This window comes from Aspergillus alliaceus (assembly GCF_009176365.1).
Source record: "Aspergillus alliaceus strain CBS 536.65 unplaced genomic scaffold BDW43scaffold_37, whole genome shotgun sequence".
Taxonomy (NCBI): domain Eukaryota; kingdom Fungi; phylum Ascomycota; class Eurotiomycetes; order Eurotiales; family Aspergillaceae; genus Aspergillus; species Aspergillus alliaceus.
This window is the reverse complement of record NW_022474720.1, coordinates 296,891-310,797: the sequence shown is the minus strand read 5'-3', so window position 1 is coordinate 310,797 and position 13,907 is coordinate 296,891. Positions and strand designations below refer to the sequence as shown.

At 47.9% G+C, this 13,907-nt stretch overlaps 4 protein-coding genes across 4 annotated transcripts; 3 read left to right on the top strand and 1 right to left on the bottom strand.

The window, feature by feature from the left end:
• Window positions 1-524: 524 nt before the first annotated feature.
• On the bottom strand, window positions 525-7,805 carry pyr2 (non-reducing polyketide synthase pyr2; the record flags this gene model as incomplete). Its single annotated transcript, XM_032047601.1, has 2 exons — window positions 525-1,335; window positions 1,390-7,805. 2 exons carry the CDS (start codon window positions 7,803-7,805, stop codon window positions 525-527), a joined length of 7,227 nt encoding a protein of 2,408 aa, XP_031897955.1.
• Window positions 7,806-8,845: 1,040 nt separating this feature from the next.
• On the top strand, window positions 8,846-9,240 carry BDW43DRAFT_313442 (uncharacterized protein; the record flags this gene model as incomplete). The annotated part of the gene is made up of 2 exons (XM_032047600.1): window positions 8,846-9,126; window positions 9,186-9,240. 2 exons carry the CDS (start codon window positions 8,846-8,848, stop codon window positions 9,238-9,240), a joined length of 336 nt encoding a protein of 111 aa, XP_031897954.1.
• A 148-nt stretch (window positions 9,241-9,388) lies between these two features.
• BDW43DRAFT_313441 (uncharacterized protein) lies at window positions 9,389-10,063 on the top strand (the record flags this gene model as incomplete). Its single annotated transcript, XM_032047599.1, has 2 exons — window positions 9,389-9,433; window positions 9,545-10,063. The coding sequence occupies 2 exons, from the start codon at window positions 9,389-9,391 to the stop codon at window positions 10,061-10,063; spliced, it is 564 nt and encodes a 187-aa protein (XP_031897953.1).
• A 163-nt stretch (window positions 10,064-10,226) lies between these two features.
• Window positions 10,227-13,155, top strand: BDW43DRAFT_302000 (NAD(P)/FAD-dependent oxidoreductase; the record flags this gene model as incomplete). Its single annotated transcript, XM_032045165.1, has 3 exons — window positions 10,227-10,242; window positions 12,067-12,255; window positions 12,308-13,155. 3 exons carry the CDS (start codon window positions 10,227-10,229, stop codon window positions 13,153-13,155), a joined length of 1,053 nt encoding a protein of 350 aa, XP_031897952.1.
• Window positions 13,156-13,907: the final 752 nt, after the last annotated feature.

Genomic DNA, 13,907 nt, shown 5'->3' with positions numbered 1-13,907 from the left:
AGAAAGAAAAGCAAAAACGATTTGGCTCGATTTATATCGATCGATATTCTCAAGGTCGGCCGAAAACCACAGAGAAGGAATGATAATAGAAGGGTTGCTTGTCTGGCAAAACCGGATGTAATTTATTTACTGCAGTTTTCTAAGTATTAGAATACTGCCGTAATCCACTCAACCTGCTCTAACATTGGCCTAGTTCGGAAAAGTACGCGCAAGCAGTTCAAAGTATATTTCTATCAAGGGTGAATCATCAGACCAATAAAATTAAATTAACAGTCACTACAATATAGTAGAGCCCGTGTATATGGCTACGGTTTGAATAGATGGACCTAGATTCTCTGGAGGCCCTAATATACGGAGCGTCTTATACTTCCTAGGGCTGACTTCTATTTAAGTTTCGTACTCAAGTACGTTACCGCGCTTCTATAATGGAGGAATCCTAAACAGTGCAACTGACGGTATGGTCGCTGGCGTGTGTTTTACAGCCCCAATTCTAGCACGTAACGCCCCAGTTCCCTAAACATACGTTATTTAAAGCCATTCCTGAGCTTCACAACTTCGTCGACCAAGCTACCAATCGAATCCGCTCCCATAATCTGTACGACTGGAACCTTAGTTCCCAGCTCTCTCGAAAGCCAACTATGGATATCTACTGCGACAAGCGAGTCCATTCCTAGTTCATGTAAGAGCGTTTCACGCCCAAGCGGGACATCGGCAGAGAGTCCCAACTTCCTGCGCAGCTTCTCCGTGACAAGCGCAAGTACGATATCCATTGCTTCCTCCACGCTCGTCTCTAACTCGAGCTGTGCCGGGGCGTCCAGTTTCTGGGTTTGGCCGTGGCCTGCAGGTTGGTTTTTGGCTTCGCATTGTAGTACAGTTCCGGTCTCCCTCCAGGCGCACAGCTTCGGTATCGACTCCCAGTTCTCACTTTTGCGAAGACCTGCAAAGATTTCTCCGTTGTTTATGGACTCTGGTCTCCCCAGAAGGATTGCTTCTGAGAAGGCCTCACGTATATCCCTCTCTGAGAGAATAATGTCTCCCGCTGTGCTCTTCTCCCCCAAATAAAGAATACTCCCCTTATAGCCTCTTTGCCGTCGTCGAGAAATAACACCCGATAGGACCCCGGTAGTATTTGCAATGATGTAGTTATTGCCCGTGAAGCCGATGTGTCCGAGCAGGGATCCCACAAGGATGAAAAATCCGACATCGTTACGGCAGAGCTCATCCAGCAAGAGAGTATTCTCAGCCACCTGTTGCGGATTGTCCTTCAGCCCGTCATAAATGATTCCACCTATTGGCATATAGGTTTGGATGCGACTTATCTGGAGTTTGGCTTTCCTGATAGATGTTAGCTGCCGATAGAAATGAGATGTTGGATACAAGAAAGCCTACGTATGTACTACAGTCACTTGCACTTCATCCCTCGAGAGCTGGGTTATCCACGCTGAATCTTCATCTGCCCATTCACCGACCAAAACAAGGTGTCGGGCTCCTTGTTGAGCCAAGAATTCGCTAACTGGTCGACGTAATTCGCGGTTCATGTTAACCACTAGATACGCCATTGTCGGCGAGAGACTGACCAGCGAACTAGCAGGGAGAATCTGTGCTTCAATCCTTGTCGGGTGCCGCCAATTGACAACCTCCAGGGAGTTGACCGATGGTCTTTCTCTGGGAGAGATAATGTGGGGCGAGCTTCCTTTCTCATACCCTGTATGCGTGACAAATTCACAGGCATTTTTAAAAGTATTGGCGACGAACTGCATGTCCATCTCTTCTGCAATGGACGACGGCCGACAGAAGTCCGAAAAGCTTCGCAAGGTAGCACGGCCTGGCAGTACTAGACTTGATCGTCGAGAAAGTGGTCCATCATCGAACAGGACTGCAGACGAGATATTCCGCGGTAGCACGCGGGACAGAGTCTGCATAGAGCTGTGCGGATGAACGAAGAGCACACGGGAATCAGGCAGCCCACACTGAGACGTAGTTAAGACAAGGTTCATCATGCCCTGTGTATCGGACGTGATAGACACCAGCGCGTCCGTGAATATCGGCCCCATTACCTGCGGTCCATGTACCCACAATGTTGTAGACTGACCAGCGAGATGGACAATCGCCATAGCTACAACGGTAGCTGCAACAGCGGCTAATAATTTTGGTTCATCATTAATGGAAACAAAACCCGGGACATCCCAGGTCCAAGACAATGGTGTCGAGATTATGGAACCATGAGAGATTGAGAGGGCGAGCTGTCGCGCGCCAGTGGTCATATTCTGTCCGACAATCAGAAAGAGAGAGCATGTCTCTGCTATTGTCAGTGCAGCCTGAGTACAATAATGTACTTGGTACCGAACGAGAGACTCATTTGAGAACTGTTTTACCGCAGGAAGTGTGGCATTGTTTGGATCCGTCAAACAAACATTTACTCTTTCTTTCTTTGGACCCTCCCTCGAGATTATCTGGACAACAGCTTGCTCGCGGGTATCTACCACATCAAAAACGCGAGGACTGCGGCTGGCGAGTAGTCGTCGATTGATGCTCGGATCACGCACAATGCGCGGGATTTTCAGGATTCCCTCATCCCATCCTAGTTCAATCTCAGGTCGTTCAAGGCCTTCGTTCTTTATCCGAACAAGATTCATTAGTGTGGTAGCGAGCATTTCAGCCTTGATAGGTATCGAATCGAAGACAGCAAGATGCTGCAGTAGGCCAGACGAGGAGTCGAGTGCAAGCGATCGAAGGAGGCCTTTGCTCACACCAGTATGCGGGTCCTTCTCACGGGAAACCCATAGTAGACAGCTCGCTGCCTTCATCAACAAGTGCATGTGCTGCCATTGCCATCTTGTCTCCTCTGAGCGGTGGTCAAGGTCGGCAAGACAGAGTATAGCAAGCCGAGAAACGCGTGGACCAGGCGTAAAATTATCCACACTCGAGCAAGAGGATATTCGAACGAAAGATTCGCGGAGGATTGTCTCTAGTTCCAGGATGGTCTTCCTTGTGGTCTCTGTACTACCACCTACCAGCAGCAAATCCATCGCCATCGCAGAGATCGCAGGACTATCTGTAGGCTGTGAGACTATCACAGACATACCAGTCAAGTTGGCTTGAATAGTAGGCGTATATGAAGTACATCTACCGAATCCAGTACACCGTAACAAGGCGTCCCATTCTTCACGTCGGATCAATGGTCCACAAAGCCGTCCGTCCTCCTCGCCCAGCCACCAGCCTTCAAATCCACCGAAGATAAAGGGAGTCGTGACTCGATCTGGATCAGTACCCTCCAGAAGCACCAGATAACCTGATGGCTTTACGAGCTTTCTTATGTTCATCAGCGTGCGACGCAGGGACCGAGTAGCATGCAGCACATTGCTTGCGATGACGACGTCGTAGCTATGTATGGGGAAGCCTTGATCTGTCACGTCGCGTTCAACATCGAGCACCTTGTAGACAAAGCGATCTTCATGAGTGTGGAATGCTGTGGACGCCTCATCAAAGAAGGCCGGAGAGACATCTGTATACGTATAGGAATGGTAATCCCGACCGATAGAGGACAATACGGAGCGAGTAGCGGATCCTGTGCCAGCACCAACCTCAATGATGTGTAGTTGAGGATCACGGAACACAATTTGACTGACTACCTTGCCTAGCCTGTCACTCATGATACACATTGCTTCATCATCCTGGTAGTACCGGGTCAGGAGATCGCTGCCGTCGTTGCGTAGTTTCGTGAGCATCGTTTCGTCTTCGCCACATAGGAACCGAAGGAGGCTCTGCCCTACTATATGTGTGACATGGATAAGAGTTTCGTGAGATGTTGTTTCAGAGCCAAGTTCACCTATGGTCCCTTGTAGCCAGTCTCGTGTGTAATGCGGATGTGTGCCATCACGAATCATGGATAATGTACAATCCATCCATGCAACATACCGGCTGCGATGCGAGTCGAGACGCTCGCGGTCCTGTGCAGTGAGCTGAGCTTGGACATCTCGAAGATATAATACGGCTAGACGAGCCTGTAGGTCCTGGATCGAGAGAGCGTATGGTGGATCCTCTGGGGAGTCAATGGTGGGGTCTGGATTCAACGGCCCCCAGACAGTCGTTCCGAAAGTCAAGGCTTGATCATCATCACTACCTTTGGGTTTGGAGGGAGCGAGATGAATACCCTCTAGCTGGGCTATGCCGTCGCCTTGCCCGTTGAACATGAACACATTACCACACACACCACCCATGCGTGTAATAGAGGCTTCCAGGAAGATAGGTCCAGAATTGTAGCAGGAGGGGTTGATGGTCACTAAATCGATCTGTGTCGGTAGCGGCAATGCTGGTAGTCTCCCTTCATCTGACATAATGGCTCCCCACAGTGCCTGCAACACTGTGGTCATTATGACTGGATGAAAGGTGGGCTGATCATGAGAGGGAACCTTGGCCACTCCTTGAATGCCACCATGTTGTCGGGTCAGTTTACTTATTGCCCGGAAGCTATCGGAGAATTTGGCGCCGACGATTTGCAACTGACTATAGAACTCGTCCACATTCATCGGGTGTGACATGGACACAGTTTCTTCCTTTGGCGGTAAGGCTGTCGGGTCAGCTTCACCCAGTGCAAGGATAATCCCACCAGAAGCACATTTTTGAAGTGTAACGCCACAGCCCATCTGGCACTGAAATCTCCCAGAGAATGTATCATCATCAGCAGACTCAATATCGATCTTGAAAAGGGTCTCGACACCCGGCCCATCTGCTGGAATGGAGATTGTGCGCTCTATGATTAATGAGTGAATTTCGACAAGCTGCACGGGCTTTGATCGGGAGACGACTTGTGCTGCCTCAACGGCCATGGTAATGTAGCCCATCGGTGGATAGACGATATCTGATAAGACGCGATTGTCACTAAGCCAGGGGAGCTCCTCCAGGCGGAGATAGTTTCTCCACCGCCATTCATCCTGACCGCATTCGCCACTAAGCACGCCGAGTAATGGGTGTGGTGGGATAGGGCAATGTAGGCGGGCCTGGGAGAGACGCGGTTCAGCCCAATAGGATGTACGGTGATCGAAGGGGTATGTTGGAAGTGATTTGAGGAAACGCAATTCTCGGAATGGTTCAAACAGGTGGATATATCGCTGGAGCTTTAGATCTCGCACACCAAGGTCCACCCAGAGTGTGCCGATAGCTGCAGCCATAGACTGAATCGAATTCTCCCCTCGATGAGCCAGCCCGATATAGGGCACCCCTGAACCCTCGGGGCGAGTGTCATCCAGGATCTGTCGGATCGAGCCTTGGAGTGCAGGGTGGGGGCCAACCTCGATTATTAAGTCAAGATTAGGGATTTGATCTAGACAGGTCGAAATAGCCTGAGAGAATAGAACCGGACGCAGCATGTTCTCGCACCAATATATACTGTCCAGAGCATAATCGGTGCCGTTCACCACCCTGCCTTTGTACACGCTAGAGAACCATTGCACCGAGGATGGCGGGCGCACCTTTACATTGCAGGATTTGAGGGCATGCAGATAGGGCTCTGCGCATGGCTGCATATGATGTGAGTGATAGGCTACATCCGTGTTCAGTCGGTGAGGATGTCGCTCAAGGCTCCCCAGCAGCCATGCGAGCTCGTCCACCGTGCCCGGGTCACCGGACAAGGTGACATTGGATGGTGAATTGTAGGCTGCCACTGTCACCTGGCTTTCCCACATCAACTGTGAACAGATGGCATTCGCCTGATGCTCGGTCAAATTCACTGCTATCATCCTTCCGCGAGAGGCGGCATGTTTAACGGCGAAACCACGAAGGTGTGCGACTCGGACTGCATCCGAGGCACTTAGGATACCAGCAGCATATGCTGCAGCAATCTCCCCAGACGAATGCCCAACCACTGCCGTGAAAGTGACCCCAAGGGCACGAAGCAGATCAACCTGGATGATCTGAAGAGCTGTCCGTAGCGGTAGTGATATAGCGGTTGTTTCGAGGCGGGATAGGCTCTCTGGCGCAGACAATTCGTCTAAGAGTGTAAAATCTGGACGGTACTCAACTGGCAGGTCATCCAATGACTGCTGCAACTCTTGCATTTGAGAAAGGGCTTTAGGGCAGTTTTGGATGAGCGCCAAGCTCATCTGTGGCCACTGTGCACCTTGGCCGGTGAAAACACCAAGAATGTAGATTTTGCTCGCGCACGTAGGCCGGGATATGATAGGCGGTCGAGCGTCTTTAATATTGAGCATTAACTCATGCTGAATCTTAATCCGAAGCTCGTCAGGTGATGTTGCAATGAAAGCTTTTTGGTATCGTAAGGCTGTCCGGCGCAACAATAGCGATGATGCCAAGTCCAGTAGGTCTACGTTTGAGTTATTCTGGAGCCACCGGACATACTCTTCAAGCAGATCAACAAGGGAGACTGGAGATGCTGCAGAGAAGACTATTGGAAGCAAAGCCCGTTGGTATTGATGAACTTGCTCGACCTGTGTAAAGCAATGTCGGCCAGGTTGGGGAAAGCTCTCCAGTATGGCGTGTGCATTGGTTCCTCCGAAACCAAACGAGTTCACGGATACACGTCGAGGAACCCCATTGGGTAGATCAGGCCATGGAATGGCCCGAGTTGGGACCTCCAAATGAGCGGTATATGGTGCCACAGTATCGCTCAGCCGGTTGAAATGTAGATTTGGTGGAATTACACCATGCTGCAGAGCTAACGAGGCACGAATAAGTCCCGCTAGCCCTGCGGCACCGGCGGTATGACCAATAATAGTTTTAATGGAACCGACATAAATCGTTTCATTATTTGGTTTGTTTTCGTCCACATCGCACCCGAAAAGCGCATCTTGGATAGCCGCTGCCTCTTGCGGGTCACCAGCCTGAGTACCTGTACCGTGGGCTTCGAAGAACTGGCAGCGATCGTGCGGGTTTTGCTTGGGACAAAGTCCAGCACGGGCATACGTGGCCCGGACCAAGGCGCTCTGTGCATTGCTGTTGGGCATGGCTAATCCTGCACTGCGTCCATCCGAATTCACTCCTGTCGCCCGGATAACACATTCGACCGTGTCCCCATGGATGAGGGCATCAGTCAGCCTCTTCAGCACTACAGATGCCACCCCTTCTCCACAAGCAAATCCATTCGCACTAGAATCCCACATATGGCAGCGATTGGTCGACGACAGCAGCTGCATTTTCGACTCCCAAATATAGGGATCCGGACTCAATATCAAATTACTGCCTCCAACTACCGCTAACGAACACTCGCCTTTACGCAGGGATTCACAGGCTAGATGAACAGCTACCAAGCTAGAAGAACAGGCAGTGTCAATCGTTATCGAAGGCCCATGCCAGTCAAAGAAATAGGAGACACGGTTGGCCAGGATCGAGCCTGCTGTACCAGCCAATGCATAAGGCGGATTTGTCTCCATATCGGCCATGAGGAGATGATGGTAGTCGTGTCGCATGAGTCCACAAAAGACCCCCGTTTGGGAGCCTTGGAGCTCCTCCAGTCGCAAGCCTGCCCGATCCAGAGATTCGTATACTGTTTCCAGAAGGAGGCGTTGCTGCGGATCCATTGCAGCTGCCTCCGTAGGAGAGATATTAAAGAAGGATGCGTCAAAGCTCCGGATATTCTCGTCCAGGAAGTATGATTCCAATACTGAGGTCGTCCCATGATGTCTGGTATGTGGATGGTGAAAAGCAGCGACGTTGAAACGGTCTGCAGGGACCTTTGTCGCCACATCTCCTGGGTTCACCAGCAGCTCCCACAGTCGGTGAGGCGAACTGGATCCCCCAGGGAATCGACATCCTATGCCAACAATAGCAATAGGTTCATCCACTGCCATTGCCAACGGTGTTCGTCTTGGTACTCCCATCAATGAGAGAATGATAAGTGAGGGGATTTTCCATCATTATTCTAGAACTGGAGGTGGGCGCGTGGCAACATTCGTAATCCATTAGTGAATTCAGTCGAACTAGGATGGTGATAACTGAGGTAAGGGGGTAGCCCATATGATTGGGACCGAAGGAATAGATCGAATTGTGCTAACCCGCATAATCAAGGCTCGCTCTGACAGAAACCTCTGACTTATCAAAAAGCCTGTTTCCGGCTGCTGCAGATATTATCAATACATTACTGATGACGTGTATATATCGGTTAGCTCACGCACCAAGATCTAAGGAAGGAGGTATTGCCCGAGAGGTCCCATAGGCCCAAGCCTTGTACACACGGCATCACCATTTGCTTGCCGAATTTCAGGTTTGAAGCTCACCGACCTTTCTCTATGAGGGAAAAATGTCGCAACAATTGATATGCGCAGGATGTTGTGATATCATCCCTTGCATTTTCGCATGGCAGGGATATCAATACGCTGTCCTCTTGGGAACATAGGGTTTCCAAATAATGAGGAAAACCGTGCATAGCTACAATATCATGGCGATTCCAGACTCCAAAAATCTCGTTATTGACTGTCGATTGCTTGCTTACCTCGGCGTCTCCAGATCCTACGATCAAGCACGGCACTAACGCGCTCTCTCTCAAGCGTGTCAAAGCGTCCTTTCCATGGTTTGAATACGAGTGCGGAAAGATAGCCGAATCCGTGTGTCTCAGCATGCTCCGTGATCAATATGGCGTTGAACCCGAGGCAATCCGAAATCTGATTAGAGCAGATCTATCAAGGCGAGAACCAGAGGTGAATTTTATGTTGGAAATTAGCCATTTGCGTACCTAACGTAAACGTCTTGTCATCGCAATGCTGAATATCCCACAACCAGAATATCTAGCTCTTCGAGCGCGCTGGCCAGACCAAATTCTGGTTCATCTTCGATCGAGTATTCACGTCGGCATCTGTTGGCGTGCGCAAGCCGGCCCATGCCTACTACAAGCATGTCTTTGATACTTGTGGGACTCAACCCTGGAGAAACAGTATATATTGATACAAAGATCGAGAATGTACTCACAGCAAGATCATTCGGCGCTCACGGGGTTATCATGACCCCTGAAAGACGCTTGATTCGGGTGCTGAAGAATATCTTTGGCGATCCAGTGCGAAGGGGAGAAGGGTTTTTACAAGCAAATGCCCGCAGAATGCACACAATGTCAGACGACGGAGTGGCTATCGGAGATTTTTATGCACAGCTTATGATTCTGGAAGCCACAGGGAACCGGTTCGTGATCGTTCTCCAGAATACGGCAATCATCTAATTTATCTGTTTTCGAACAACAGGGAGCTCGCAGATATCGAAGGTCCTCAGAAAAAGTGGAACTTTTTCTACGGTTAAGTCGGCCAGGGCTGGTTTTCTTTTACTTGGAGCCAATTCCAGGTAACGGAAATCCTTGCTAACCACGAAAACATACCCGGATGATTTGGATACTACCTCTCTGGCATTTTGCGCCTTGAAACATGAGGACAATAATGTTCATACTGCCATGAATGAGACGCTCCAATATTGCAGTGACGATGGCATCATTATGGTATGTATGTCAGTCCCGATCTATGGCAAGTGCATCATTTAGATCTGCCTTCTTTCTGAACCTGTCCTTTTATAATCGCTTTTTAATTCAAGTTTTTGCTAAATGGACTAGACACTCTTCGACAGAAGACGACCTAGAATTGATCCTGTCATCTGTGCCAATATCCTGACCCTCTTCTACGCCTACAATAGAGGTCATGAGCTACCTCGTACTAGGGAGTGGCTCTATAATGTCCTACGATATCGTGCATACCTCGATGGAACCCTCTACTATGCCACAGCGGAGTCGTTTCTATATCATATGTGTCGACTCGTTCGAACCTCTAAGGATCCAACTCCAGAATGGTTACTCCGGAAGCGCGTAGAAGAACGCATCAAGGCACCGGGTGATGCATTAGCTCTTGCAATGCGACTAGCAGTGTGTGATGCATTGTCCGTCGCCAACCAGCAAGACCTGGCACCCCTACTTTTGCTGCAGTGTGAAGATGGCGGTTGGGGCGCTAGTCGAATGTATCGCTTTCCACAGCTCGATGTGTGGGAAGGGAATCGAGGAGTTACTACGGCGCTCGCGGTCAAAGCGTTAAAGTCTATAAGGCAGACCGAAAAGCAGGACGGTGAAGGCTTGAACTAGAGAGACGTGATGTACAGAGTTTGTATTTACAGATCATTCGCGAATCATCAGTGGTTTAAGCGCTCCGGGGGAATGCAAATGTCGGGTTCGAAGCATAATCTCGAGAGGCCGTACCTGCGAAGTGATAAAAATTTATTCCTATATACCCAGACGAACTACCAGCATGTCGCCATGCGCTTGTTGGCTTGCCAAGATTGAGGCATGAAATCCGGTTTACATGATAAGACGAGAGTACCTCTGGCTTAATCCTCGTCGCCCACAAACTTGACAGGGCACATATCATCTACCATTTTGAAAGGATATGTCCGCACCATACTTTGCCGATGGACAGCTAGAGCTGCATATTACGTCATCTGTAGAGTCTACATGAATCCATTTGAAGCGGACCCGTCGTGAGATATTCTTCAGTCTTACATGTCATGGCCCGCCTGTACAGTCGGCAGCAAAGCCACAATCTTCTTGTTTCTGAGCGCCACAGCCAAGACGCCAGCTTCAAAGCTGAGTGCACGTAAAATGGCCTTCAGGTAGACTTACATTCAATACAACCTATTGTATGTTGTACTCACAAACTTACGGAGAACGCTCTAGATATATGAAAGTATGTAGTCAAGTCGAGAATAAATGTCTCGTCTATCCCTCTTCCATCTATGATCACTCTTGAGTATCCGCCGTAAACCATCTCCGCGTATCTATACTTCATCAAATGGCTCATCAATTTCCCAGATTCATCGAGTTTAGTTGAAGGTACTGTAAAGCAAACAATGGATAGGTGTATTCTAATTCTTCTATCACAGCTCCAGCATTTTAAAAATGACCGTTCGCACTCGCTTCTCGTGCATCCACAACATCAGCACACCACTCAAGGAAGTGCCAAAGTCCTGATTAGCATAGTCCCGACCGTGTCTCTTGAGGAAACCGTTCAGTTCCGCTTTATAGACGGTTGGTTATTCCCCGCCCGTTACAGACAACCTCCATGCCGCACTGTTACACACGGAGTGGGATGTGATATTGACCATGGGAGAGTGACTATTCCAAAGTCTAGAGTAGAAAACCCTAGTTCATGCTTCTTACTATTATATAACAGATAAGATATAACTTGTATTGTGGGTAGAAGTCCTTTTTAAAGCCTAAAAAGTAGCGCGACCTAGTCCGTATCTATTGATGTTGCACAAGGGAAGGGAGGTAATACTGACTGTTGAAGAATGCTTGTCTTAGAAGCTTAGAATGTCTAAATACCTGGTCTCTTTCTTTGCATCACTAGCTAGGTATTGACGTCATCTAATTCTTCAAAAAGAAGTAGTAGTAATCGCCAGAAAATCTTTTTATACATTGTTTGACTCAATAGTATATATGTTGATCTCCTTCTTGCAGCTACAGCTATAGCATCTTCATAAACTACCTGTTTTCTCCTCGGACTAGTCATGATTTGGGTTGCAAATACATAAGCGATTTTATTGGTCAAGGAGGCTTCACTGGATATTGTCATAATTTTGGTAACTCTAGTCAAGCTGATGCAACTGTTACAATGATCAGAAGATTTGAGGAGCCAGTCCAGCTCCACTGACACCAGGAAGATATCCATGGTTCTATAGTTCAGTCTACACCTGTACCTTACCACAGGCAAGATATTTCATTTTTGTAATAGTGTAACAGTAAAGTAGCTATTTTCACCTCTAAGTTGGGGGAAACAACCGACTGTACTCATAAATAATCCCATGGGTATTGTAGCCATCTCTCCCCAGGTTCAGCAGACACGAGCGGTTATGGTGACGTTATTAAGTAGCAGTGTTAAGATGTCTCTGATCTCATCAGCTATTGAAATTGCTACTTTCACTATCTAGACAGCTCAAGATACAATTGCCATGGGCGGCAAAATATCGTGAGGCATATAAAAAAGGGATGACCCTTGTCTTTGGAGACATAAAATCGAACTACAAATGTTCTTCATGGTTGCTGTCCAAACATAGCTCCTTGTGCTGCCTTTGGTTATCGAAGCCTGATAGTCAATGTATTCACCGTTGGATTAGCATTTGCGTCTACCACATACGATGTCGCCGTTATTGGCGGCGGTCCCGCTGGACTCAGTGCCGTTAGTTCCCTCTCTCGAGTCAGGAGGAATGTTATAATGTTCGACTCGGGAGAATATCGTAACGACGACTACGAACCATTACACGACATTATTGGAAGTGACGGTGTGTCAATTCCAATCAATCCTTTCCCTACTTTGCTGAATTCAGTTACTAGGAATAATGCCTGCAGAGTTGCGAGATAAAGCGCAAAAAGAAATTAAGAAGTATGACACGGCAGCGATGAAGAATGCAACTGTGAAATCCGTAATATCCGCAACATCGAAAGGGGACCTATCCAACAATGTTACATCTTTTACGATCAAGGACGACAAAAACGAAACGTATACAGCTCGAAAGATTGTCTTGGCTACTGGGGTAACAGATGTACTCCCAGAGGTAGTTATGAAAATCATTCGCAGTGACATATACTGGTGCCCGTGGTGCAGCGGCTACGAGAGTAAAGACCTGCCTATTGGAATTTTAGGCGACTTCAGTGATATTGTGGGCAGTGTGCTTGAGATTGAGACTCTTAATACCGACATCATTGCTCTTGTCAATGGCACGGAGACCGAGCAACAAGAGTCTATACTAAGGAAAAAGTATCCTGATTGGGAGAGGATGCTGGGAAAATATAACGTTGAAGTCAACAATGCTACCATTACTAACATTACCGTTGATCCTAGCAGCAATAGCTCTGACCCGGTCCGCACTTTCACCGTTGAGTTTGATAAAGGAGACCCAATTGTTCGGAAGTCGTTTATATATAACTACCCTACGAAACCAATTTCGGACCTCCCACAAAATATTAAGGGTTTGAAGATGGACCAACATGGGAAGATAATAACAAACATGACTCACGGAATGCGTACAAGTCTCCCAGGAGTGTTCGCTGTAGGCGACGCAAATAACGATGGAACCACAAATGTACCACATGCAATGTGGAGTGCAAAGCGTGCTGCGGTTGCGATCCACAGTGAGTTATCCTACAAAGCAATGTTCTTCATTGATTCTCACATTTTGTAGTTGAGCTCCAACTTGAAAATTCCCTGTCGGCATAAGAGCCACTCGTAAAGTGGATACTGGAAAACAGCTCTGAGAAAGAGCTCACTCCCATGTGGAAGAAAGAGTTACATTTGTGGTCGATGGTCTGTATAACATCACGGCTCGATGCTTTTGGTGATATGTAGGTGTATTTAGAAGTTTATGTTACAGCGAAATCCTGTAATTTGGGCTTAGTCCCACGGTGAAAACATGAGGGACTACGATAACCTGGAGAAATGGCACAATGCAATTTGTGAACTTCTTCCCGAGTGACCCAGCGTTCATCTACAAACGTATAGAGTTTTCATATGTAAGCCTTGAAATTTTTCAGGGTCAAAAGTCTATGGAAAAAGGTAGCCAAAATATAGTTGCGCAACATGGGAGAGATAGATAGCGGCCTCTTTAGGTCGGCAGTATTACTCGGTGAATATTGCGATGTACATAAAGCTCTAAGGCCAAGGATTGGTTTCAGTTTTATAGGACCATGTCACGGGAAAGAAATATGCAATCAGGAGATGGTGGACCCCATAGATCCTAGAATGATCGAAATGCTATAGTACTGTTGTGACCATTAAGAACAGGTTGGGCTAGATTAGTCAAATACTCACTTGTTTTCCTAGTCAAATTAAGAATGATCCTTGATTATAGCTTCAGACAATCAGACCACTACATTGTTGATCTGTTGGCTACCTAGATAAACAATTGATATAAAGTTGCCTTTCACAACATATAGG